The sequence below is a fragment of the Entelurus aequoreus genome, linkage group LG16 (assembly GCF_033978785.1).
Source record: "Entelurus aequoreus isolate RoL-2023_Sb linkage group LG16, RoL_Eaeq_v1.1, whole genome shotgun sequence".
Classification (NCBI taxonomy): Eukaryota; Metazoa; Chordata; class Actinopteri; order Syngnathiformes; family Syngnathidae; genus Entelurus; species Entelurus aequoreus.
In genome coordinates this window covers 13,866,985-13,894,821 of record NC_084746.1, presented here as the reverse complement: position 1 = coordinate 13,894,821, position 27,837 = coordinate 13,866,985, and the positions used below count along the sequence as shown (strand labels likewise).

General features: G+C 40.4%; 1 protein-coding gene across 2 annotated transcripts in view; it reads left to right on the top strand.

Moving 5' to 3' along the window:
* Window positions 1-604: 604 nt before the first annotated feature.
* The window catches only part of LOC133630619 (regulator of nonsense transcripts 1-like), a 40,037-nt gene continuing 12,804 nt past the window's right edge, over window positions 605-27,837 (top strand). The window contains exons 1-16 of one of the 2 annotated variants that reach the window (XM_062022208.1): window positions 605-1,135; window positions 5,298-5,434; window positions 14,376-14,465; window positions 18,132-18,299; window positions 18,368-18,548; window positions 18,640-18,801; window positions 18,884-18,968; window positions 19,806-19,904; window positions 20,132-20,240; window positions 20,380-20,539; window positions 20,709-20,827; window positions 20,956-21,120; window positions 21,232-21,346; window positions 21,419-21,562; window positions 26,104-26,317; window positions 26,662-26,779. In XM_062022208.1, coding sequence (XP_061878192.1) covers window positions 965-1,135; window positions 5,298-5,434; window positions 14,376-14,465; window positions 18,132-18,299; window positions 18,368-18,548; window positions 18,640-18,801; window positions 18,884-18,968; window positions 19,806-19,904; window positions 20,132-20,240; window positions 20,380-20,539; window positions 20,709-20,827; window positions 20,956-21,120; window positions 21,232-21,346; window positions 21,419-21,562; window positions 26,104-26,317; window positions 26,662-26,779 — 2,237 coding nt within the window. In that variant the 5' untranslated portion in view covers window positions 605-964. The remainder of the gene's footprint in view (window positions 1,136-5,297; window positions 5,435-14,375; window positions 14,466-18,131; window positions 18,300-18,367; window positions 18,549-18,639; window positions 18,802-18,883; window positions 18,969-19,805; window positions 19,905-20,131; window positions 20,241-20,379; window positions 20,540-20,708; window positions 20,828-20,955; window positions 21,121-21,231; window positions 21,347-21,418; window positions 21,563-26,103; window positions 26,318-26,661; window positions 26,780-27,837) is intronic. The other variant, XM_062022210.1, reaches the window with a different exon arrangement.

Sequence of the window (27,837 nt, the reverse complement as noted above, 5' to 3'; positions counted from 1 at the left end):
TCCGCCTGTCGATCTCACAATGCACTCTTCCCCCACTCGTGAACAAGACTCCGAGGTACTTGAACTCTTCCGCTTGGGGCAGGGTCTCCTCCCCAACCCGGAGATGGCACTCCACCCTTTTCCGGGCGAGAACCATGGACTCGGACTTGGAGGTGCTGATTCTCATCCCAGTCGCTTCACACTCGGCTGCGAACCGATCCAGTGAGAGCTGAAGATCTTGGCCAGATGAAGCCCTCAGGACCACATCATCTGCAAAAAGCAGAGACCTAATCCTGCAGCCACAAAACCAGATCCCCTCAACGCCTTGACTGCGCCTAGAATTTCTGTCCATAAAGGTTATGAACAGAATCGGTGACAAAGGGCAGCCCTCACTGGAAACGGGTCCGACTTACTGCCGGCAATGCGGACCAAGCTCTGACACTAATCATACAGGGAGCGGACCGCCACTATAAGACAGTCCGCTACCCTATACTCTCTGAGCACTCCCCACAGGACTTCACGGTCAAAGTCATCAGTATTTAAAAAAAAAAATTAATTCCTTTAATGGGCAATTCAAATGAAAATGAATAAATAAATAAAAACATTGCATGTTTAATGTTTATTTTCGTCATAACATAGACGGCGAGCGCTTTCAAACAACTGACCTTGATGAATAAACTTGTGTTGAGTTTTTAAATAGAGGACTGTAGTGACGTCACGGCGACGTCCCAGTTCTCTTCGCTGCTGTCTCATTGACTCCTTTCCTTCCCCTCGTCTCCTCTTGTTGACTCTCTGCAGAAAACAAGTGGCAGCGAGGAAGAAGGGCGGGGAAGCTAAATAGAACGCGGCCATCGTCAAAGCCCCCCCAGTGCCTGTAGCTCACCGCCACTGTTTTGTCACCCTCTCATCCACACTTTCTCCCCGCTCTTAGCGGATATTCGCGGACTGTTTCCCCTTCAAATACTGCCAGCAGGACCGTTGAAACATGAGCGTTGAGGCGTACGGGCCGAGCTCCCAGACTCTTACCTTCCTGGATACCGAGGAAGCGGAGCTGCTCGGAGCAGACACTCAGGGCTCCGAGTTCGACTTCACCGATTTCACCCTGCCGAGCCAGACCCAAGGCCAGACCCAGAGCCAGCTCGACAGCCAGGTTCGTGTAGGTAGCCCGTTTCATATGGTTTAAAATGCCATTTGGCCTCAAATGTGGTTGTTTTCTACTGTGTTTACACACTATGCTAACTGGCTAACGTTAGCTAACAACATCAACTAGCTACGTCCGGTTAGCACGGTGATGACGTCACCATGCTTTTATCCTAACCGCATCTATAATTCACACAAAAGTCAAGGCACTTTCAAAAATCTAAGAAATATAATTTAAAATTATTAATGGAATATACCCTTCAAATTATTTTTTGAAACTTAAATTTAACATGGAGGTTAGACTTAGACTTAGACAAACTTTAATGATCCACAAGGGAAATTGTTCAACACAGTAGCTCAGTTACAATGATAGAAAGTGTAAGGATGGAAAGGACAATGCAGGTATAAATAGACTAAATATAGCGATATAAAATATAACATATATACGAATATATACATATGTGTACAGTATGTTATATATACAGATATATTATATTATGTCTATAACAGTGGTTCTTAACCTTGTTGAAGGTACCAAACCCCACCAGTTTCATATGCGCATTCACCGAACCCTTCTTTAGTGGAAAAAAAAATATATATATTTTTCTAATTCAAGACAAAGTTATATGTTTTTGGTAACACTTTAGTATGGGGAACATATTCTAAGTAACAAAGACTCAATTTAGATTTATTTGGACACTATGGGAACATATTCTAAGGAACAAAGACTTAATTTAGAGTTATTTGGACACTAGGGGAACATATACTAAGTAATAAAGACTTAATTTAGAGTTATTTGTTAGGGTCAGGGTTAGAGGGGTTAGGGTTATAATAAGGCCATGCCGAATAAGGCATTAATAAGTACTTAATAATGACTAGTTAAGAACCAATATGTTACTAATTTGCATGTTAATAAGCAACTAATTAATGGTGAATATGTTCCCCATACTAAAGAGTTACCACGTTTTTTTACTGGTGCACAAAATGAACCGTGCATGAACATCACATCTCTCGTTTATGTTTTACTTGGTAAACACTTGAACGCAACATTCTTACTATTGATGTACTTAGTAGACATTTGAACGCAACACTCTCGTTTATGTTTTACTTGGTAAACACTTGAACGCAACATTTTTACTATTGATGTACTTAATAGACATTTGAACGCAACAATCTCGTAAATGTTTTAATGTTCAAAGAACAAAACCAACACAGTGCATAAACTCACAACAAATGACACACCTGCAAACCAGTCGGCTGTTGCCGTATCCGTAATACGCCGATAGGGAGAAGTTTGTATTTACACGATGAGTCGGGTGTTTTGACCTCGGCCGAACCCCTAGGGTTCCATCGAACCCAGGTTAAGAACCACTGGTCTATAACATATATACAATATATAACAATTACCATGTACAATATTACAGTATATGTGACAGCAGCAGCATAAAATAGAGAGTAGATCCAGCACAAAAATAGAAAATAGACATTAAAAACAAAGACATTGGTTGTTATATATGTGGAGCTGTAGAGCAGTGTTTTTCAACCTTTTTTGAGCCAAGGCACATTTTTGTCATTAAATAAATACGAAGCCACACCACCAGCATAAAAGGTTAAAAAATGAAACACCACCAGGTTGTCGTGCTTTATTTTGAGTTTGTTGTTGTTTTCCCGTGTGTAGTGTTTTAGTTCATGTCTTGCGCTGTTATTTTGGTGGCTCTTCCTGTTTTGTTGGTGTTTCCCTGTAGCAGCTTCACGCCTTAATTTTGAGTGCTATTTCCTGACCTGCTATCTATTGGCAAACAAGACCATTTCAGTTGTGCGGACGCTTTCCGTCTTTGTGGGGACATTGTTGATTGTCATGTCATGTACGGATGTACTTTGTGGATGCCGTCTCTGCTCCACACGCTGCAAGTCTTTGCTGTCGTCCAGCTTTTTTTTTTTTTTAACAACAAACATACATTTATAATTCACACAAAAGTCAATGCACATCAAAAGTTAAAAAATACAATTTTAAATTATTAATGGAATATACCCTTCAAAGGATTTTTTGAAACTTAAATTTAACATGGAGGCTGATGGCTGTTATATATGTGGAGCTGTAGAGCAGTGTTTTTCAACCTTTTTTTTTTTTAAAGCCAAGGCATATTTTTTTTTCATTAAAAAAATACGAAGCCACACCACCAGCAGAAAACGTTAAAAAATTAAACTCCACCAGGTTGTCGTGCTTTATTTTGAGTTTGTTGTTGTTTTCCTGTGTGTAGTGTTTTAGTTCCTGTCTTGCGCTGTTATTTTGATGACCTTTCCTGTTTTGTTGGTGTTTTCCTGTAGCAGCTTCACGCCTTCCTTTTGAGTGCTATTGCCTGACCTGCTTTTTATTGGCAAACAAGACATGTCATGTACGGGTGTACTTTGTGGATGCCGTCTCTGCTCCACACGCTGTAAGTCTTTGCTGTCGTCCAGCATTCTGTTTTTGTTTACTCTGTAGCCAGATCAGTTTTACTTTCGTTTTGCATAGCCATCCCTATGCTTCATTGCTTTTTCCTTTTGTTCACTTTTGGTTTAAGCGTTGCATACCTTTTTTACTTGCACGCCGTCTCCCGCTGTGCTCTGCATATTGGGATCACGACAAACCATCTTTAACGCGTTCCGACTTCTACAAAGCAATTAACTACCTGCTGCCACCTACTGATATGGAGTTTTACATGGTTGCCCTGCCGAGCTCTATACAGCACAGACACTAGACCAGGGTTTTTCAACCTTTTTTGAGCCAAGGCACATTTTTTTCGTTGAAAAAATCCGGACCACCAGCAGAAATCATTAAAAAATGAAACTCAGTTGACAATAAAAAGTCGTTGTCACAATTGTTGGATATGACTTTAAACTATAACCAAGCATGCATCAATATAGCTCTTGTCTCAAAGTAGGTGTACTGTCACCACCTGTCACATCACACCCTGACTTATTTTTAGTTTTTTGCAGTTTTCCTGTGTGTACTGTTTTAGTTCTTGTCTTGCGCTCCTAATTTGGTGGCTTTTTCTCTTTTTTTGGTATTTTCCTGTAGCAGTTTCATGTCTTCCTTTGAGCGATATTTCCCGCATCTACTTTGTTTTAGCAATCAAGAATATTTCAGTTGTTTTTATCCTTCTTTGTGGGGACATTGTTGATTGTCATGTCATGTTCGGATGTACATTGTGGATGCCGTCTTTGCTCCACAGTAAGTCTTTGCTGTCGTCCAGCATTCTGTTTTTGTGTACTTTGTACCCAGTTGAGTTTTAGTTTGGTTCTGCATAGCCTTCCCTAAGCTTCAATGCCTTTTCTTAGAGGCACTCACCTTTTGTTTACTTTTGGTTTAAGCATTAGATAGACACCTTTTTACCTGCACGTTGCCTCTCGCTGTTTCTGACATCTACAAAGCAATTAGCTACCTGCTGCCACCTACTGATATGGAAGAGTATTACACGGTTACTCTGCCGAGCTCTAGACAGCACAGACACTCAACAACACATAATTTGCAGACTATATTACTGGTTTGCAAAAAATATTTTTAACCCAAATAGGTGAAATTAGATAATCTCCCACGGCACACCAGACTGTATCTCACGGCACACCTGTGTGCCGCGGCACAGTGGTTGAAAAACACTGCACTAGACAACGGCACATTATTTGCAGATTAAAGTTATTGATTTTCAAATAATATTTTTTTGGCCAATTAGGTGAAATTGCATAATTTCCCACAGCACACCAAACTATATCTCACAGTACACTAGTGTGCCGCGGCACAGTGGTTGAAAAACACTGCTCTAGAGGATGTCAATCATCTGTTTGTGGAATGTGAGAGTGTACATGTGTTTTGGGAGGAGATCAGCGTTTGGCTGATTGACAAGCGTGTGGAGATTTCCCCATTCACTATAGAAGAGATCAAATTTGGTATTTTTATAAACTGTAACATATAAATGTTTGTCAACATTATAATGCTCCAGGTAAAAAAATGTCTACATAAATGTTGATTTATCAAAGTAAGGCCTATATTTTCTAATTGGCTTAATGGTTTACAATGATCAATCAAATCTTGGAGAATGATTAAGAGTACAAAAGCCCTTAAATTGATATCTTTGTTAAAAACATTTAAAGTGATTTAGATATTTCCGTTCATATGTTGTGATATTGTGTATCAATAGAGTAACGGTCCTGGAGGCGTGTTGCAAAATGGAGACGACCCTGTGGTTAAAGCCAGTCAGTTGCTGGCAGAGTTAAACTTCGAGGAGGATGAGGAGGACACCTACTACACGAAGGACCTCCCCGTTCATGCCTGCAGGTACAGATCAAAACTAACATCAAAGTCTGTTGCAGTCTACGTGACAGCCCCTCGTTATATAAGGCCATGTCCACACGAACACGGAGAGTTTCAAAAACACATATTTGGGGTTAACACGATCTCCATCCACACAAGTGTAATTTCAAAACTGTCTATGTCTACACACAAACACATACACCTGCTGTCATGCACATTTTGTCCAATCAGAAGGTGGCATTACACCTCCTATTGTGTTTATTTTGATCAACTTTAGTCGTACAATGACGTGTACATTATCTTTAAAACCAGCCTGCACGTACACAGAGCCATGGGAAGATTATTAAAGAGCGACTGCACACCTGTGCTGCTGAAACCCAACACTCATAGATTTATAACATGTTTAGCAACATGGTGATGTATTACATGTGCAGTGAAGTGTACATTATCTCTAAAATCAGCACGCACTAACGAGCCAAGGAAACCATTCTGCATGTTTAAGTATCTATTTAAAGCGCACAGACGTGCGTGTGCCGCTGCAAAACTCTCTCCTGGAATCATAAAGCATCCTTGTGTGATGTTGGGGTCTGTGGGACCCGTTTTCATTTTTTATTAAAAGAAAAATGATACAATTAATTAATTTTTCAAACTGAGACTCGCTGACTTTGGCTCATTTTCTGTGAAGAACATATATCAGAATATATACCGTATTTTTCGGAGCATAAGTCGCCCCGGAGTATAAGTCGCACCGGCCGAAAATGCACAATAAAGAAGGAAAAAAACATACCGTAATTTCCGGACTATAAGCCGCTACTTTTTCCCCTCGTTCTGGTCCCTGCGGCTTATACAAGGGTGCGGCTTATTTACGGCCTGTTCTTCTCCGACACCGACGGAGAGAATTTCGGTGGTTTTAGTACGCAGGAGGAAGACGACGACACAATGATTAAAGACTGACTTTTCATATACCGGTAGGCTGGTTATTTTGATAACGTACAGGCGAGCACTTTGTATTACTTTGCACCGTTGTATTATTTGTACTCTGCACGAATGCTGTTTGCCACGTCAAAGATGTGAAAGTTTGATTGAATGATTGAAAGATTTATTGTTAATAAATGGGACGCTTTGCGTTCCCAAACAGTCATCTCTGTCCTGACAATCCCCTCCGTGGTAGCAGGAACCCCTATATACCACAGTAATTACACATCAAAACCCTGCGGCTTATAGTCGGGTGCGGCTTATATATGGAGCAATCTGTATTTTCCCCTAAATTTAGCTGGTGCGGCTTATAGTCAGGTGCGGCTTATAGTCCGGAAATTACGGTATATAAGTCGCACTGGAGTATAAGTCGCATTTTTTGGGGAAATTTATTTGATAAAACCCAACACCAAGAATAGACATTTGAAAGGCAATTTAAAATAAATAAAGAATAGTGAACAACCGGCTGAATAAGTGTATGTTATATAACGCATAAATATGTTAAAGGCCTACTGAAATGATTTTTTTTTATTTAAACGGGAATAGCAGATCCATTCTATGTGTCATACTTGATCATTTCGCGATATTGCCATATTTTTGCTGAAAGGATTTAGTAGAGAAAATCGACGATAAAGTTCGCAACTTTTGCTCGCTGATAAAAAAAAGCCTTGCCTGTACCGGAAGTAGCGTGACGTCACAGGAGCTAGTATTCCTCACAATTCCCCAGTGTTTACAATGGAGCGAGAGAGATTCGGACCGAGAAAGTGATGATTACCCCATTAATTTGAGCGAGGATGAAAGATTCGTAGATGAGGAACGTTACAGTGAACGACTTGAGAGGCAGTGATGGACGTATCTTTTTTCGCTCTGACCGTAACTTAGGTACAATCTGGCTCATTGGATTCCACACTCTCCTTTTTTTATTGTGGATCACGGATTTGTATTTTAAACCACCTCGGATACTATATCCTCTTGAAAATGAGAGTCGAGAACGCAAAATGGACATTCAGTGCCTTTTGTCTCCACGACAATACATCGGCGAAATGCTTTAGCTAAGAGCTAACGTGATAGCATCATGCTTTAACTGCACATAGAAACAAAAAAATAAACCCCTGACTGGAAGGATAGATAGAAAATCAACAATACTATTAAACCGTGGACATGTAAATACACGGTTAATGCTTTCCAGGCTGGCGAAGGTTAACAATGCTGTGCTAACGACGCCATTGAAGCTAACTTAGCAACTTAGCAACGGGACCTCACAGAGCTATGCTAAAAACATTAGCTCTCCACCTACGCCAGCCAGCCCTCATCTACTCATCAACACCCGTGCTCACCTGCGTTCCAGCGATCGGCAGAAGGACTTCACCCGATGCGTTTGGCGACCCGGAGACGTAGGAAGTCAAGGTGAGGTCGGCGGCTAGCGCGGCCAGCGCTCCAAGAAAGTCCTCCTGGTTGTGTTGCTGTAGTCCGCTGCTAATACACCGATCCCACCTACAACTGTCTTCTTTGCAGCCTTCATTGTTCATTAAACAAATTGCAAAAGATGTCCAGAATACTGTGGAATTATGAAATGAAAACAGAGCTTTTTGTATAGGATTCTACGGGTACCGTAACTTCCGTTACTCTGACTTCATCACGCGCATACGTCATCATACCACGACGTTTCAGCCGGATATTTCCCGGGAAGTTTTAAATGTCACTTTATAAGTTAACCCGGCCGTATTGGCATGTGTTGCAATGTTAAGATTTCATCATTGATATATAAACTATCAGACTGCGTGGTCAGTAGTAGTGGGTTTCAGCAGGCCTTTAACGTAACATATTATGGTAAGAGTCATTCAAATAACTATAACATATAGAACATGCTATAAGTTTACCAAACAATCTGTCACTCCTAATTAGGGATGATGTTCGAAATCGATAAAAAATTTATCGAGTTCGAGCCCATTATCGAATCCTCTTATCGAACCGATTCCTTATCGATTCTCTTATCGAATCCAGATAGGTTGTTGTATATGGAAAAAAACACAATATTTGGTTTAACAAAGCTCACTTTTATTTTATAAGAAAAAAATAAAATAAAATAAATAAATATTGACTGTTACCCCCCTAAAAAAAATGTATATATATATTGACTGTTGTTACCCAAAGTATATTAAGTGGGATTTTTCAGAAAAACAAATATATACAGTAACACAAAAAAAACCTGTCTCTGTGATCACTATAGGTGTATAAATAATAATATAGTGTTAAATAAAATCAGTCCCTTGGGCACAAAACTGAAAATAATACAGCTCTCCAAAAAGTGCACTCCTGCTGCTATTGGAACATACCAACTACACACACTATGACACTAAGAACACCACAGTCATCAATCAACAATTCTTCCCCCCTTACATGAGAGCGAAGCCTGGCAATAATCGCATATTGCCTGTTCTGCCCTCACTATACGTGTTGAGGTTATACAGCTTGGCAGACAGCTAACAAACAATCCAAAGCAGATTAATCCATTTAGGCTCTTTATTGTTGTTGATCTTGCTTTGTCTTTTCCTATCTTTACTTTTGTCTTGCACTGGACTGTTGTTGTTGTTGTTTTTTTAAGCTGAAATACACACAATGACAAATGTATAAGCTATGTGATTCAATTATCATACTGAAATGTAATACACAATATGTAAATATTAGCTTCACACAAATATACAGTACTATCATCAAACAAATACTTCTGAGTGTTGGAACTATTTCGATGATGGAAATACACGACTGGCAGCCATTTTAAGTCCTCAAAACATCCATTGAAACAGTGCACAAACATCGTTTTTCAATAAACATCTTAGTATCAAACTTAACCACTTTCCACCTTAATATTGATTTACATAAACAAGCTAAACAGTTTACTTACAGACTTATCTTTTCCAAGGCTTGTAAGAGCTAACACAACTTGTCTACTTCTCAATTGTCTCAACGTGGAAGTGCCCAAACTAATGACGCGTAGTATTTTCATATCGCCACAAGGTGTCAGTAAGAGTCTACAATCAAATGGGCATAACATCGCCGTCCCACAGGGCATTTCCTGTACGTGGGAAGGGATCCGTTCCCAGGGATTCGAATAAAGAACCAACTCTTTTTCTTTACTATAGTGGCCTCGATAACGGGAACCGGTTCTCAAAAAGGGATTCGAGTCCATGGAATCGGTTCTTTTCTTATCAAACAACCGGGAGAACCGATTTCGAACATCATCCCTAGTTGCTTGGTCGCGCCCGGCTTCGTCTACACAAATGGAAGCAACACACGTAAGTTGACTTCATGATTTGTCGTTTAATAAGGACTAAAAACATAAGATCGTGTTGCACTTTTCTTATGACACAGAGCAAAAAGTCTTGCTTGTCAAAGTTGTCCCATCAGGTGGAGGCTCCACAGTGATCGTATCCAAAACAGCTGACTGTCATTAGCGCCGGCGGGAGTGTCGCAAAGCCCATTTTGATTTGTCTTTTTTTATTAATGTCGAGTGAAAAGAGCTGCATGTTTACATTCAAACATACAGTAAGTCATCTTATAGTTAGGGATTATGTCCGTAAACCAGTTCTCCCGATGTTTCGATAAGAAAAGAACCGATTCCATGGATTCGAATCCCTTTTTGAGAACCGGTTCCCGTTATCGAAGCCACTATACCGCATTTTCGCGACCATAGGGCGCACCGCATTAAAAGGCGCCATGTCAGTTACGGGTGCTATTTCTGTATTTAACGCATAAATAAGGCGCAGCACATTTTTGGTTAAACATACGCTAGCTTAAAACATACGCTAGCATAAAACATACGCTAGCATGCATGGACGCTGTTTTAAAAAGGCAGCTGGAACAAAGCTGAGTTCGGTTGTACTGGGAGGTGAGGGGAGCAGTGAGCAGCAGCGGTGACTGTGCCCGGGAATCCTTGTTGGTGATTTAACCCCCAATTCCAACCCTTGATGCTGAGTGCCAAGCAGCTAGGTAATGGGTCCCATTTTTATAGTCTTTGGTATGACTCGGCCGGGGTTGGAACTCACAACCTACCGATCTCAGGGCGGACAGTCTAACCACTTGGCCACAAGGGTGATGGGTCAAATGCAGAGAATAATTTCGCCACACCTAGTGTGTGTGTGACAATCATTGGTACTTTAACTTTTTTAACTTTTATTGAAGTATTTATCAATGTACTCACATTATTTTTTGATCAATCCTCATTCACAAATCCATCAAAGTCCTCATCCACCTTCTACCATCCTAGTCACGTCCGTTGTGTCCTTGGGCAAGACACTTCACCCTTGCTCCTGATGGCTGCTGGTTAGCGCCTTGCATGGCAGCTCCCGCCATCAGTGTGTGAATGTGTGTGTGAATGGATGAATGTGGAAATACTGTCAAAGCGCTTTGAGTACCTTGAAGGTAGAAAAGCGCTATACAAGTATAACCCATTTATCATTTATCTTCTGTGTCCGATATGAACAGCTGGGCAAGTTCTCCATCAAACACGCTAGATTCCCTCTCGTCATTTTCAAAGTCAGTCTCGTTGCCGCGGGGCTCCACGGAAAAGATGCCAGGTTTTGCGAAAGCTCGAACTAGGGCTGCGCGATAAATTGATATACTCGATATATCGCGGGTTTGTCTCTGCGCGATATAGAAAATGACTATTTCGTGATATTCGAGTATACGTTCTCACACAGTTGCTTTTAGCTGCGGGCATTACACTTCAGGTGTTCCTCACTCTTTCTTGTCTCTGCTTCTCACAGAGACATAAAACAAGCGCACCTTCTTACATACGTCACATACGTATACACCCTCGTGGAGCAGAGAGGTAGCGGCATGGGTAACGTTAGCTGTGGTGCGAGTGGTAATACGAGAGAAAGAAGGTGCGAATTTGGTAACAAATGAAGGAAGAATTAATTCCCAAGAAAAACAGCAGGGGGTCCATCGTCTGGCGGTGGTTTGGCTTCAAGTGGGAATATGTCGAACAGACAACCGTAATATGTCAAGTGTGGGGCAAAAGTGTTGCTACAAAAAGTAGCATTACTGCTAATATGTAGCATCATTTGAAAAGTCACCTGCTAGAGAATGAAGAGTGCTTACTCCGCATGTCAACATCTCCGTTCGGTGCCACACCAACAAAATGCAGAGGCAACCATTTCCACATCAACACCGTATGAAAAAAATAGTCAACAACAGAAGGAGATAACGTCCGCAGGAACCTACCACATAGTGAAGGACATACACTATTTGATTTCCTATTATGCAGCTCATTTTTATTTGACACTTATTGAAATATCTTGTGTGACATCATGCACAAAAGTGCACTTTATTTGTTTTAAAATATTGCAGTGGCGTTCTGTACAAAAAGTGCACTTTAATTTAGTGTTGTTTTGATATGTCATCTTAGTGACATCATGCACAAAAGTGCACTAATAGCTTGTTTTAAAATGTCTCTGACAATCTTGCACTTTCTGTTTTGAAATGACATGTTTGTGCCACTGCTTAATAACTGTTTAATAAATACAGTTTTGCTAAATTGACTTAATTGTGATTTCCCTCTCTGCATGAAAGTTTTAAAGTAGCATATATTAATGCAGTATGAAGAAGAATGTTTTAATGTAGACACATAGAATCATCATACTGCTGTGATTATATGCATCAAGTGTTCATTCAAGGCTAAGGCAAAATATCGTGTATCGTGACATGGCCTAAAAATATTGAGATATTAAAAAAAGGCCATATCGCCCAGCCCTAGCTCGAACAACAGTTTAAGCAGACACGTTAGCTCAAGCATCCACGATCCATTCACAAACTGTGGCGTAACTCGCCCGACGCTGCCTCCCAGTTTTCGTGAAGCTGTGTTCGTCTGTCATCCATCGCTCCCATGACGCTCACAACTTCACTTTGAACGTCCTGTCCAGCGGTCGGGGTTCCTTCGCCATGCCTTAATGATGACTCCAGGTGGAAACTTTTCTTTCGGCAGCGTCTTCCCCTTGAAAATCACCATAGGTGGCAGTTTCTGTCCATTAGCATAGCAAGCTAGCACAACAGTAAAAGCCAACTTCTCTTGCCCCGTTGTGCGTATCGATTCGCTACCGTGCTGGTCCCTTTCTTCTCCACTGTGTGCTTCACCGGGATGTGGAAAGTGAGCGGCACCTCGTCAGTGTTGGTGATGTGTTATGTCGTCAATTTTTTTTAATTTACAACGCACATAGCAGCTAAGGCTGGGCGATATGGCCTTTTTTTTAATATCTCAATATTTTTCGGCCATGTCACGATACACGATATTTTGCCTTAGCCTTGAATGAACACTTGATGCATATAATCACAGCAGTATGATGATTCTATGTGTCTACATTAAAACATTCTAGTTCATACTGCATTAATATATGCTCATTTTAAACTTTCATGCAGAGAGGGAAATCACAACTAAGTCAATTTAGCGAAAGTGTATTTATTAAACAGTTATTAAGCAGTGGCACAAACATTCATGTCATTTCAAAACAGAAAGTGCAAGATTGTCAGAGACATTTTAAAACAAGCTATTAGTGCACTTTTGTGCATGATGTCACTAAGATGACATCAAAACAACGCTAAATTAAAGTGCACTTTTTGTACAGAACGCCACTACAATAGTTTAAAACAAATAAAGTGCACTTTTGTGCATGATGTCACACAAGATATTTCAATAACTGTCAAATAAAAATGAGCTGCATAATAGGAAATCAAATAGTGTATGTCCTTCACTATGTGGTAGGTTCTTGCGGACGTTATCTCCTTCTGTTGTTGACTATTTTTTTCATACGGTGTTGATCTGGTAATGGTTGCTTGGGCATTTTGTGGGTGTGGCACCGAACGGAGATGTTGACATGCGGAGTAAGCACTCTTCATTCTCTAGCAGGTAACTTTTCAAATGATGCTACATATTAGCAGTAATGCTACTTTTTGTAGCAACGCTTTTGCCCCACACTTGACAAATTACGGTTGTCTGTTCGACATCTTCCCGCTTGAAGCCAAACCACCGCCAGACGATGGACCCTGTGCTGTTTTTCTTGGGAATTAATTCTTCCTTTATTTGTTACCAGATTCACACCTTCTTTCTCTCGTATTACCACTCGCACCACAGCTTACATTACCCATGCCGCTACCTCTCTGCTCCGTGAGGGCGTATACGTATGTGACGTATGTAAGAAGGTGCACTTGTTTTATGTCTCTGTGAGAAGGAGAGACTAGAAAGAGTGGGAAGAGCCTGTGGTGTAATGCCCGCAGCTAAAAGCAACTGCGTGAGAACGTATACTCCCAATATCACGATATAGTCATTTTCTTTATCGCACAGAGACAAACCCGCGATATATCGCCCAGCCCTAATAGCAGCACTATATGCTCACTGGGAGCGTGCCTTTAGCGTCCTCTCTCACCTGAAACCTTCACCCTTTAACGGCCGCATGCTGTCCTCAGTCACGTCCGCCTTTCCTCCATATAAACTGCGTGCCGGCCCAGTCACATAACATCTACGGCTTTTGGAACTCAGTGCACACACAACAACCTATCTGGATTCGATAAGAGATTCGATAAGGAATCGGTTCGATAAGAGGATTCGATAATGGCATCGACATCGATAATTTCTTAACGAACATCATCCCTATTTATAGTGTGTTTAAAGCCAGCAAGGTAGTGTTGTTGAGCTTTGTAAATGACAGCGCACAACCGTGACGTCATCACAAGTCTCTGTTTGTGCCGTGTACACGCATACGCCAAGCGGAGAGTTTTGGATCTCTACACTTTGGCCAGCGTTTGTAAAAGTCTGCGTTTTCAAAGACAAAATTATGCGTCTGCGTGTGGACAAAAGGCCTCAACGCAGAGATAAGTATGCCTTTATTAAGTATCTGTGTGGACATGGCCTAAGTTGCAATACAAAATAGGCTTGGTATTCCTGTACATTGGATGAAAAAGTGTAACAAGCAAGTTGAACCACTCTATATTTCAGTTACTGTGGGATTCATGATCCTGCCTGCGTTGTGTACTGCAACACCAGCAAGAAGTGGTTCTGCAATGGCCGTGGAAACACCTCTGGCAGGTAAGGACCAAGGGTATCTGGGGGGTATTAAAAAGTCTAAAATCTGCCGTCTTAAATGGGAACTGCACTTTAAAAAAAAAAATGTTGCCTATTGTTCACATTCCTTATGAGAGACTAGGGTTGTACAGTATACCGGTATTAGTATAGTACCGCGATACTAATGAATCATATTTGATACTACACCGCCTCTAAAAAGTACCGGTCCCCCACCCCCTCGTCGTCGTCACGTCAGGACATTGCTGGTTTTACGAGCAGACGAGCATGTTCGCAGCGCACACACACGGAGTACTTACAAGCAGACACAGTGTGTAAACAGAAAAGGGAGAATGGACACATTTTGGCCTAAAAAGTAAAGATAAAGTTATAATACTGAAACGCCCTCAGGAAGAGGTGCTTTAAGACATGGCTAGCTAGCGGCTACAGTCCATCCGCAGTCGGCAGTGTTTTAGCTACTTTAAATCACTAATCCTCGCCTCCATTGCAACAAATAAAGTAAAATTCTTACATGTATCATTATCACTGCAGGACGAGGAATAGCTAAACCTGCTTCACTACACACCGCAGCTCACTGGCGTCACAATGTAAACAAACGCCATTGGTGGATCTACACCTGACAGCCACTGTAATGATACCAAGTACAGGAGCGTATGTAGTCGATACTACTATGATTACATCGATATTTTTTGGCATCACAACATCTTGTTTCGTTTAAAAAAAAATGTATATTATGTTTATAAACTCAGGAAATACGTCCTTGGACACATGAGGATTTTGAATATGACCAATGTAAGATCCTATAACTACTTGTTATCGGATCGATACCCAAATGTGTGGTATCATCCAAAACTAATGTAAAGTATCAAAGAAGAGAAGAATAAGTCATTATTACATTTTAACAGAAGTGTAGATAGAACATGTTAAAAGAGAAGGTAAGCAGATATTAACAGTAAATGAACGAGTAAATTAATCATTGATTTTCTACCACTTGTCCTTATTAATTTTGACAAAATAATAGATAGATAAATGACACAATATGTTACTACATACGTCAGCAGACTAATTAGGAGCCTATATTTGCTTACTTACTAATAAAAGTTGTCTTCTATGTTCACTATTTTATTTCAGGATAAACTTGCAATAAGAAACATATGTTTAATGTACCGTAAGATTTTTTTATTAAAATAAAGCCAATAATGCAATTTTTTGTGGTCGCCTTAGAAAAGTACAGAAAAATATCGAAATACGTTTTGGTACTGGTACCAAAATATTGGTATCGGGACAACACTATGAGAGACAAGAACACAAATATTTTATTTGTTACTGTTTTTTTGCATTCTAATTTGTAATAATCGGCTTGTTCTAGGTGGTTAGCAATGGGGCTAATGGAAGCAATCCATTCTGCCTCAAAATCACTCTAAAAGGCATCTAAAAACCGCCAACAATACTTCATTAACGTTCCGTAACTTGTACAATAGCCAAGCTGCAGCCACATTGTTATTGTAAGAGTGAACAATAAGGAACTTTATATCTAGCGTATGAATGCGCGTGGTGTTCTGCGTCCTGATTCGCTAAGGGACTGTAGACCATTGTCAAACAATCTTCTTCTGTAAAGTATTATTTCATATTTTGTTTGTACACAGCTAGCTCGACAGTGTATGTAGTTGTACTATCAAGCATGATGTGCTGCACGTATCATGATCAATATTATAGTGACAGTTGTCCGTTTGGTCAAACTGGCGGGATGTTTTCAGTTGATTTTGGGTAGGTGGAAAAAAAGTTTCTACCACTTCGGGGCTGGTTAGCACGAACATTTCGCTAGATACAAAAATACTTTCCATCTATAATACCATTGTGTGCCACTAACTGCAGCAGAAGCACTCCATTTCTGTCGCTATAGCTTGTCTACAAGCGCCACATTTACCAAAATATGGTAAATATTGTACATATTACATTTTGTTATGAATGTGTCTGTTACTACATTTTATATGTATATGTATACATATATATATATGTGTATGTGTATATATATGTATATGTATATATATGTATATATATATATGTGTGTGTATGTATATATTTATTTATATATATATATATATATGCATACAGACTTAGTGTATATAAAATGTGGATTGAGTGTTTTGAAGGTTTTTTTGAGGACTTTAAAGGGAACATAGTGGACTCCCATAAGCCGCATATTGCAAGTGTTTTTCTATATTTTTGTATTCATTCCTTAATGATAGGCAACATTTTACATAAAGTGTTGTTCTCCTTTAAATATGACTATAAAAAATAATTTGAAAATACCCTAATCTTATGTATTCAAAACAAATTTATGAGCTTCAGTCCTGCTTTCGACTGTTTTAATTTTTGAGGGTGCTTTTCAGAACTACAAAAGCCAAGTTATTTGTGTAAGATGACTACGTGCAAGTTCTATGATATCAGAAGTTACTAGCATGATTAAGGCCAGCGGATGGAAAGCGACGTCACCACAGGAACCATGTGTGGAGCTGCCATGGAGAGCAGCATTTGTATACATTGTTGCATTGACCGATAATGAAATACAGGACAAGTCCATGTCAAAAATTATATTGAATTGCCTCAAACACCTGCACAGCTGTGCAGGGATCGACTTAATATTTATTTAAGAGTTTCTGGTATTTTTAGTAATACTAAGCATTTTGTTTTCCAACTTCAAAAAGGAACGAACTGATTTTGTCACACTTTTTTGTCAATATGGATGTAAAATGGAGCTTAAAATATTTTCACCACATCTTCCAAATTTTCCTGAGGGAACTCTCCTGAAGGAATCAATAAAATACTATTTATCTATTAAAAACGTTTTTTTTTCCCCCAAGCATATTTGATAATTTTTTTTAGACCTAAAATAAGCACTTTCAAGCATAAAAATAGCTCAATTAAGGAAAAATATTAATACAACTCTAGTATTGACCATTAGAGGAGACCAAACTAATCAGAGCGTGCTGTTCAGTATCGTGGCTGCCGATTGGATCAGCTTCACTCAGCATTACTATGTTGGGTTAAAACAGTGTAAATGCGACAAGAGTATGATGTCATGCCTAAAGGGCTCTCATAATGTTGAAAAGCACTTTTAGAAGGCTAACAGTTAATTATCTAGCTGTGAAAATATTGTATTTGTAATTAAATTATTTCTACTTTTGCAGAAATGATTGTAATGCGGCCATGTCTGGAACCAATTAACAGCAATTCACAAGGGATTTCTGTAGTCTTAAATTGGTCTTAACAGTCTTACATTTGACTTACTGAAACCGGCAGAGACCCTGAGTACTTCCATTAGCCAATTTTTAACACAAACATTCCAATAATTTATTTTCCCAGGTAAAATAATTCCTTCGAATCTGGATCAACTGGCTTCCACCATCCATCAAAAATTCTTGCAAATTTTAAAATTCCCACCCAGCCACTATTTAGCTCTTATCAGGCAATTGGGTTGGATAATTGAATAGACATGACCTGGTAATGTTGATGAGAAATGTCCTGATGTTTTTCAAAGACCAGGATAAGTGAGAAAAGTTACTGCAGTGTAAATGTGTCTTTTTATGTATTTTAATAGGAGTAGTGCAGTGCACCAAACAGGTCTTGATATCCTCCACGCTGTGTATTCATTGTCCTTTTAACTCCTAGTCACATTGTGAACCATCTGGTGAGGGCAAAGTCTAAGGAGGTGACCCTGCATAAAGACGGCCCTCTGGGGGAAACTGTGCTGGAGTGTTACAACTGCGGCTGTCGCAATGTCTTCCTGCTGGGCTTCATCCCTGCGAAGGCTGACTCGGTCGTGGTGCTTCTGTGCAGGTGAGGCTGCCGGTGGAAAACGGTGATGAGTAACAAAAAACAAACCAAAAATAGCACGCTTGTTTCAGACAGCCATGTGCCAGTCAGAGCAGCCTGAAAGACATCAACTGGGACAGTTCCCAGTGGCAGCCTCTCATTCAGGACCGCTGCTTCCTGTCTTGGTTGGTGAAAATCCCCTCAGAGCAGGAACAGCTCAGGGCCCGTCAGATCACGGCCCAGCAGATCTACAAGCTGGAGGAGCTCTGGAAGGTATCGTCAACACTGCTGTCCTGCACATTAACCTCTAACAAACCTTCTTACCAACATGTCTTGTTATTGTATGCCTTTGTGTTCTTGCTAGGACAATCCCAGTGCAGCCTTGGAAGACCTGGAGAAGCCGGGCGTTGATGAGGAGCCTCAACACGTTCTGCTGCGCTATGAGGATGCCTACCAGTACCAGAACATCTTTGGTCCTCTTGTCAAGCTGGAGGCTGACTATGATAAGAAGCTTAAAGAGTCACAGGTATTACATTTACTCAGTAATCATCTCTGGTGAAATCCTACGCTTATTAAGATTATCAATGTTTTTTGGTGTTTTTTTGCAGACTCAAGACAACATTACAGTCAGATGGGACCTGGGCTTGAATAAAAAGAGGATTGCTTATTTCAGTCTGCCTAAGACGGACTCAGGTGTGTGTTTACAATTCGGCATCATGACATCTTATTTGAATGATTAACACATTCAAACCCCGGCCAAGTCATACCAAAGACTATAAAAATGGGAGTTATTACCTCCCTGCTTGGCACTCAGCATCAAGGGTTGGAATTGGGGGTTAAATCACCAAAAATTATTCCTGGGCGTGACTGCTCTCCTCACCTCCCAGGGGGTGATCAAGGGTGATGGGTCAAATGCAGAGAATAATTTTGCCACACCTAGTGTGTGTGTGACAATCATTGGTACTTTAACTTTAACATTAAATTTACTTGAATGCGGGGTAGGGATGTGATGATATAAACATTTTATATCACGATTATCCCAGTCATTATTATCACGGTATTTGTACTTATACACACTGCAAAAAGTCAGTGTTCAAAAACAAGAAAAAATAAAATAAAAATTAGGGGTATTTTACTTGAACGAAGCAAAATTATCTGCCAATAGAACAAGAACATTTGGCTTGTCAAGACTTTCCAAAACAAGTAAAATTAGCTAACCTCAATGAACCCAAAAATACCTCAAAATAAGTATATTCTCACTAATAACAACTGTACTACTATATGAGTACGTATTTTCTATTGTTTCACAATCAAACACTTTTATGTTAAAATACTAAACAGATGTTTATTGGTATAAGGTAAACATCTGTTTAGTATTTTAACATACATGTGTTTGATTGTGAGGCATTAAAAGCCACAAAATGCAACGGGTCCATCAGATCCACAAACGCTGGCTGAGTAACAACAATATGAACATTACACAAGGGTTAAGTGTTCAATATTATTTGTTTTGTCTGTCTTCCCTGGCAGATATGCGACTGATGCAAGGAGATGAAATCTGCCTGAGGTACAAAGGGGATCTGGCTCCTATGTGGAAAGGCATTGGACATGTCATCAAAGTCCCTGACAGTATCATTTTTGAGGGATACCAATGATATCGTTGATTTGTGGTGATATTGGTTCAACCTGTCTGTAAGCAAGTCAGTTCCAAAAGGGGATGTTATTTTCTTTTCTTTTAGACTTGCTCCAGTCACGTTAGAATTGTTGCATACACAGTGAGCCCTCGGTTAGGCTCTGCATTTGAAAAAAGTGTCGAATTGCTGGGAATTTGAAAAACCTTGACTTTCCGCACTGAGACTACGGTGATGAGATCGCCATCGAACTGAGGAGCAGTGCTGGCGCTCCAGTGGAGATCCCACACAACTTTCAAGTGGACTTTGTGTGGAAGTCCACATCCTTTGACAGGTAGCACACAGTTTGTCCCTGTTCTCAATTCATCAAATGTTTTTTTTAACCCTCTTACTATTTATACCGCAAACAGCAAAGCATGTTATTGTTGAGGCATATGTGAGATGTGCAATGCAACTTGTGTCATCCTTTACAGGATGCAGAGTTCCCTGAAGACATTTGCTGTGGATGAAACTTCCGTGTCTGGTTACATCTACCACAAACTGCTGGGCCACGAGGTGGAGGACGTGATCATCAAGTGTCAGCTGCCCAAACGCTTCACTGCGCAAGGACTGCCTGACCTCAACCACTCCCAAGTAAGAGATAAAATGTCATTTTATTGACGTGCAACATTAACTGAAGACCAGGTTTTTTTAATCACATTAGCAATAATTACAGTTATAAAAGCCACAGTATAAGTTACATTTGCCTAACTTACACTTTAGTTGAATGAAAAAGGTAGAAGTCATTTGTGTTTTCACACAGGTGTATGCCGTAAAGACGGTGCTGCAGCGGCCCCTCAGCCTGATCCAAGGTCCCCCTGGCACTGGAAAGACGGTGACCTCTGCCACCATCGTGTACCACCTGGCTCGACAGGGCAGTGGGTATGACCGTGTTCACATTCGTAATCTAATGTACTACTGCTAATCTATGACGCTGTTGTGATTCATGGATTTTGTTAGTGAAGAGTGTGTTTTATTTTCCTTTTCTGTAACTTGTGTCCCCGCTCCAGACCAGTTCTGGTGTGTGCGCCCAGTAACATTGCTGTGGACCAGTTGACAGAGAAGATCCACCAGACTGGACTCAAAGTGGTGAGGCTGTGTGCCAAGAGCAGGGAAGCCATCGACTCACCGGTCTCATTCCTGGCTCTGCACAACCAGACCCGTAACATGGACAGGTAACATTTGATAATTGTAACGAGCAGTTTTTACACGGCATTAGTTTTGTGACTCGAGTTTTTTTTAAATTGTTGTATCCTGGTGTCACACCGGTTTTTTCATGTCCACAGTATGCCAGAACTTCAGAAACTTCAACAGCTGAAAGACGAGACCGGAGAGTTGTCGTCCTCGGATGAGAAACGTTACAGGGATCTGCGACGCACCGCTGAAAGGGAGCTGTTGATGGTGTGAAAATTGGGCTGACCACTAAGTTTACTCTTCTAGTGATGTCTCACTATACATGCTGATCTCTTGCAGAATGCCGACGTAATCTGCTGTACTTGTGTTGGGGCCGGCGACCCTCGTCTGGCTAAGATGCAGTTCAGATCGATCCTGATCGATGAGAGCACGCAGGCAACTGAGCCCGAGTGCATGGTACCTGTGGTCCTTGGAGCTAAGCAGGTACTAGCCATATTTGTTTTGCTTTGTTGGCAGTGGTATGCTGTGTGTGTGTGTGTGGGGATCAGGGACGTAACGATAAACAGTATTAATGATAACCGCAATAAAACTCCCCACAGTTAGTATTACCGTTTTCAATTAAAATGATGGAAAAACCATGATTGATAACTGAACTTTGATAAACTCACGGACTGACTGGCGCCAGCTCACTGGCTTGAATGCTAACATGAAAATAAAAGACATTAATGTCTTTCCCCATCAAAACGATGACATACCCACATTGCTGTCTGAGCAACTAAGATATTAAATTGTGTCCATTGAACCTACCAGCTGTGATCTCTTAAAACAGAGCGCTCGTTCTATACTCAGAAATGCGAGACAAAGGTGTAGGCCTGGGCCGATAACAAATTTTGCTTGACGATATAGTGACCTACGAATTACTGCCGAAAAACGATAGTATTGCCATTATTTTTATGAGACCAAATTAACCATTGATTTAAAGGCCTACTGAAACCCACTACTACCGACCACGCAGTCTGATAGTTTATATATCAATGATGAAATCTTAACATTGCAACACATGCCAATACGGCCGGGTTAGATTAGTAAAGTGCAATTTGAAATTTCCCGCGAAATATCCTGCTGAAAACGTCTTGGTATGATGACGTTTGCACGTGACGTCACGGATTGTAGCGGACATTTTGGGACAGCATTGTGGCCAGCTATTAAGTCGTCTGTTTTCATCGCAAAATTCCACAGTATTCTGGACATCTGTGTTGGTGAATCTTTTGCAATTTGTTTAATGAACAATGGAGATAGCAAAGAAGAAATCTGTAGGTGGGAAGCGGTGTATTAGCGGCCGGCTGCTGCAACACAAACACGTAGCTGGTGTTTCATTGTTTACATTCCCGAACGATGACAGTCAAGCTTTACCATTGGCCTGGGACAACAGAGACTCTTACCAGGAGGACTTTGAGTTGGATACGCATGCTTGTGGAGATGGGACAACAGAGACTCTTAACAGGAGGACTTTGAGTTGGATACGCGCTACCGTGAGTACGCAGCTGCGGCTTCCAAACATTTGATCGCTTGCCCGTACGTGCGTGCCGCTATGTGCATGTCACGTACGTAACTTTGGGGAAATATATGTGCTGTATGAACTTTGCGGAGGTGAACGGTACTTTGGGCTGTGGGATTGAGTGTGTTGTGCGGGTGTTTGATTTGTATTGGCGGGTTATATGGACGGGAGGGGGGAGGTGTTTGTTATGTGGGATTAATTTGTGGCATATTAAATATAAGCCTGGTTGTGGTGTGGCTAATAGAGTATATATATGTCTTGTGTTTATTTACTGTTTTAGTCATTCCCAGCTGAATATCAGGTCCCACCCGCCTCTCACAGCATCTTCCCTATCTGAATCGCTTCCACTGCCCTCTAGTCCTTCACTCTCACTTTCCTCATCCACGAATCTTTCATCCTCGCTCAAATTAATGGGGAAATCGTCGCTTTCTCGGTCCGAATCGCTCTCGCTGCTGGTGGCCATGATTGTAAACAATGTGCAGATGTGAGGAGCTCCACAACCTGTGACGTCACGCTACTTCCGTTACAGGCAAGACTTTTTTATCAGCGACCAAAAGTTGCGAACTTTATCGTCGATGTTCTCTACTAAATCCTTTCAGCAAAAATATGGCAATATCGCGAAATGATCAAGTATGACACATAGAATGGATCTGCTACCCCCGTTTAAATAAGAAAATCTCATTTCAGTCGACCTTTATTAATAATAATGGATGTACATACTTTCAAATGCAATAAAATTGTATTTTAACGTTTTAATTGAAATGAAAACATGTTATTCTCCAAGTTAAACAAACAAATAATCACAATAAAATATACATTGTTAGCAAAATTTGCGCTTGAATAAAAATTGCAACTAAAAGCAATACAATATCTTAAGGAGGAGATTGGGGGGGCTCAAATATACACAAGCATGACAATAAACAAAATAGCTGAATAAAGTGTTTCCAAACAAAGCTGCACTTCAATATTGAACACGTATGCAGAGGTAGAGTTGTACATGACTTAACTGACAATCAAGTTAGGATTTTCTTAAACAAAAGTGCAAAGTAGCAATATAAACACTACACTTAAAACCAATGTATTAACAGTCATATGCAAAACATAATTAGGTTTGGCAGATTCCAAGTGAGGAACACCAACATGACATGACAACACTAAAAAAAAAAAATGCTAGTTTTATAACAGTATTAAAAGGCAGCATGGTGTGAGTGCACACCATTTTGCACTGTTTAGTTTACAATGTCCTGGCTTGTTCACCAAGCACAAAGTGAGTGAAGTGAAGTGAATTATATTTATATAGCGCTTTTCTCTAGTGACTCAAATCGCTTTTACATAGTGAAACCCAATATCTAAGTAACATTCAAACCAGTGTGTAGTGACTAGGATGGGGGAAGCGGGGATCGACACAGGAACCCTCAAGTTGCTGGCACGGCCACTCTACCAACTGAGCTATACCGCCCTCCGAGTGCGAAGTGAGGACTGTTGAGTGGTTGTATTCGGTTTGGCAAACTGGCTCCTAGATGTTGATAGTCTCATTTGGTTCCAAAGGTTTAAACTGAAAAATTCCCACATTGGTGCGGCGGAATTTGGTTTTGTGATCATTTTGTCCATGTTAGCTGCTACATGCTAACTACTTGCACTGTGCGATGCTAGCCGGCCAGCAGCCCTGTGTCACTGCACAAAGAGTCAAAGACACTTACTGAGGACAAGATAATTCACCCCCTTCTGTTCATTCTGCTATGGTACAAACGCGCCTAGCTGCTAAAAGAAAAGCATGCATATGGCGATTTAACAACGCTGGAAAACTTATTGACTTTAATTTTAATTTATCGTTGGTTAATTGATTTATCAAATATCGGCCCAGACCTACGGAGGTGTTTTTACGGGACATTCAAGGACCACTGAACAGAGTAGGACGCCACAACGCCCGCCAGAAATAATAAATGATAATAATAGATTTTATTTGTAACGCACTTTTCTTTTAAACAAATCTTAAAGTGCTAGAATACAAACCAAATATTTAACACTATCAGTGAAGCATAAGAAACACAAAACATTCAAAATAGCAGGGTTTATAACAGTGTTTTATCTATTTATTTTTCAATAACTTGGTCAGAAAATTTCAGTCTGTGTTAATACTTTTTGAGCTTATTTAATAATACCGTAATGATAACGTGATTATTTTGGTGACGATAACCATGATATAAAATGTTCATGTTGTCATATTCCTAGTGGGGTCCAAACAATATACGTAATTTTCGGATAATAAATCGCTCCAGAGTATAAATCGCACAGGCTGAAAATGCATAATAAAGAAGGGAAAAAAAATATATAAGTCACATTTTTGGGGGGAAATGTATTTGATAAAATCCAACACCAAGAATAGACATTTGAAAGGCAATTTAAAATAAATAAAGAATAGTGAACAACAGGCTGAATAAGTGTACGTTATATGACGTATAAATAATGAACTGAGAACGTGCCTGGTATGTTAACGTAACATATTATGGTAAGAGTCATTCAAATAACTATAACATATAGAACATGCTATACGTTTACCAAACAATCTGTCACTCCTAATAGCTAAATCCCATGAAATCATCTTCCTCGGTGTCTCTTCTAAACAACTCTGCCAACTCCAGACAATGCGCCGCTTCCTCTTCTATCGGTACGTCTAGTCTCTTACGTGAATGAGATAAATAATATTATTTGATATTTTACGGTAATGTGTTACTAATTTCACACATAAATCGCTCCGGAGTATAAATCGCGGCCGAACTATGAAAAAAACTGCGATTTATAATCCGAAAAATACGGTAATCAAATATCACATGATGTATGTTTATCTGCAGTTGAGTTAATAATTACTAACAAATGTTTATATTATGCCATTGACGGTATGGGTTACTATTCTTTCGTGGTAGTTCTCCATTTTGTATTTCCAATCTGTTTTATCACAAATCCAACTTGACAAGGTAACTCCTGTTATCTTTGTAGTTGATTTTGGTGGGTGACCACTGCCAGCTGGGCCCAGTGGTGATATAGAATACAAACCAATATTTAACACTATCAGTGAAGCATAAGAAACACAAAACACTGAAAAAAGTGGGGTTTATAACAGTGTCTATCTATTTATTTTTCAATAACTTGGTCAGAAAATTTCAGTCTGTGTTAATACTTTTTGAGCTTATTTAACAATACCGCAATGATAAAGTGATTATTTTGGTGACGATAACATGATATAAAATGTTCATATTGTTACATTCCTTGTGGGTTCCAAACAATATAATCACATATCACATGATGTATGTTTATCTGCAGTTGAGTTAATAGTTACTAATAAATGTTTTTGTTATGCCATCGACAGTACGGGTTATTATGCTTTTGTGGTAGTTCTCCATTTTGTATTTCCAATCTGTTTTATCACAAATCCAACTTGACAAGGTAACTCCTGTTATCTTTGTAGTTGATTTTGGTGGGTGACCACTGCCAGCTGGGCCCAGTGGTGATGTGCAAGAAGGCAGCTAAAGCAGGACTGTCCCAGTCTCTCTTTGAGCGTCTGGTTGTTTTGGGGATTCGACCAATCCGTCTGCAGGTTCAATATCGCATGCACCCGGCCCTCAGTGCCTTCCCCTCCAACATCTTCTATGAAGGCTCACTGCAGAACGGAGTCACTGCTGGTGAGACAAAAATATTTAGTCCAAGCATGAGAAATCTCTAATTTGTCTTTCTCCTTTTCAGACAGAATAAATACTCTTAGTCTCAGTCTTAATTCTGCCTTCTTGAATTATTTATTCACAGTGATATTTAAATGTAATAAATCTGCTATAACTGAAAACTATTTTAAAATCCATCCTTTATTCTACATTCAAGTACTGTATTTCACCACTAGATGTTGCACTTAACTCAATAGCCTTGTTTGAAAAATCCATAAGACAAGCAAAAGAAAAATACACAGGACTTAAAACTCCTGAACATTGGCATCCAAAACCTCCAAACATGTCATTTAGATTTCTGTTTGCAGGTGACCGTGTGAAGAAGGGCTTTGACTTCCAGTGGCCACAGCCTGACAAGCCCATGTTCTTTTATGTCACTCAAGGCCAGGAAGAAATCGCCAGCTCAGGAACATCTTATCTTAACAGGTTTGGACCCGCAAGTAATACTATCTCTCTGTATATGCACTGTGTGTTTTGTGGTACTGTAACATAAATGTTTACGTTCTTAATAAAGGTGTCCCGATCCGGTATAGATATTGGATATTGGGCTCATATATAAGTGCTCTGATACAAGCAGTCTTGCAGTTTACTTGTGCAAAACTGCACAGCCAGTTAGTTGCTAAATGTCCTCCAATAAGCACACAAGATTAGTTTTTTCTTGTAATTGACCTACTATTTACATAGTAGGTATTAGGAGCTATCAGCTACTCAACAGCCAAGCGCACGATAGCACACAGGCTAGCCATACTTAGTGTCCTTAATTGAACATTGCAGTCCAAAACATGTCAGTGTACGCCAGGGCAGCTGTGGCTATGAAAAGTAGCTTACCACCACCTTCTTTGTGAAGCGCTTTGAGTGTCTAGAAAAGCGCTCTATAAATGTAATCCATTATTATTATTATTATTTGTAAAAATAAACAAGTATCAAATAATTATAGCTGATTATTATTTACAGAGAAGAAGTCTACCAAGGCTGAAGCTTATTAGAAAGTATCTAGTAATAAACGTGTCCGCATCATTCAACTTACTGTGTCATGAGTTTAACCTAATGAAATATATCGTTGCCAAAAAACAATTACCCATCCATCCATCCATCCATCTTCTTCCGCTTATCCGAGGTCGGGTCACGGGGGCAGCAGCCTAAGCAGGGAAGCCCAGACTTCCCTTTCCCCAGCCACTTCGTCCAGCTCCTCCCGGGGGATCCCGAGGCGTTCCCAGGCCAGCCGGGAGAGATAGTCTTCCCAACGTGTCCTGGGTCTTCCCCGTGGCCTCCTACCGGTCGGACGTGCCCTAAACACCTCCCTAGGGAGGCGTTCGGGTGGCATCCTGACCAGATGCCCGAACCACCTCATCTGGCTCCTCTCGATGTGGAGGAGCAGCGGCTTTACTTTGAGCTCCTCCCGGATGACAAGAGATTCCCTCCCTATCTCTAAGGGAGAGCCCCGCCACCCGGTGGAGGAAACTCATTTCGGCCGCTTGTACCCG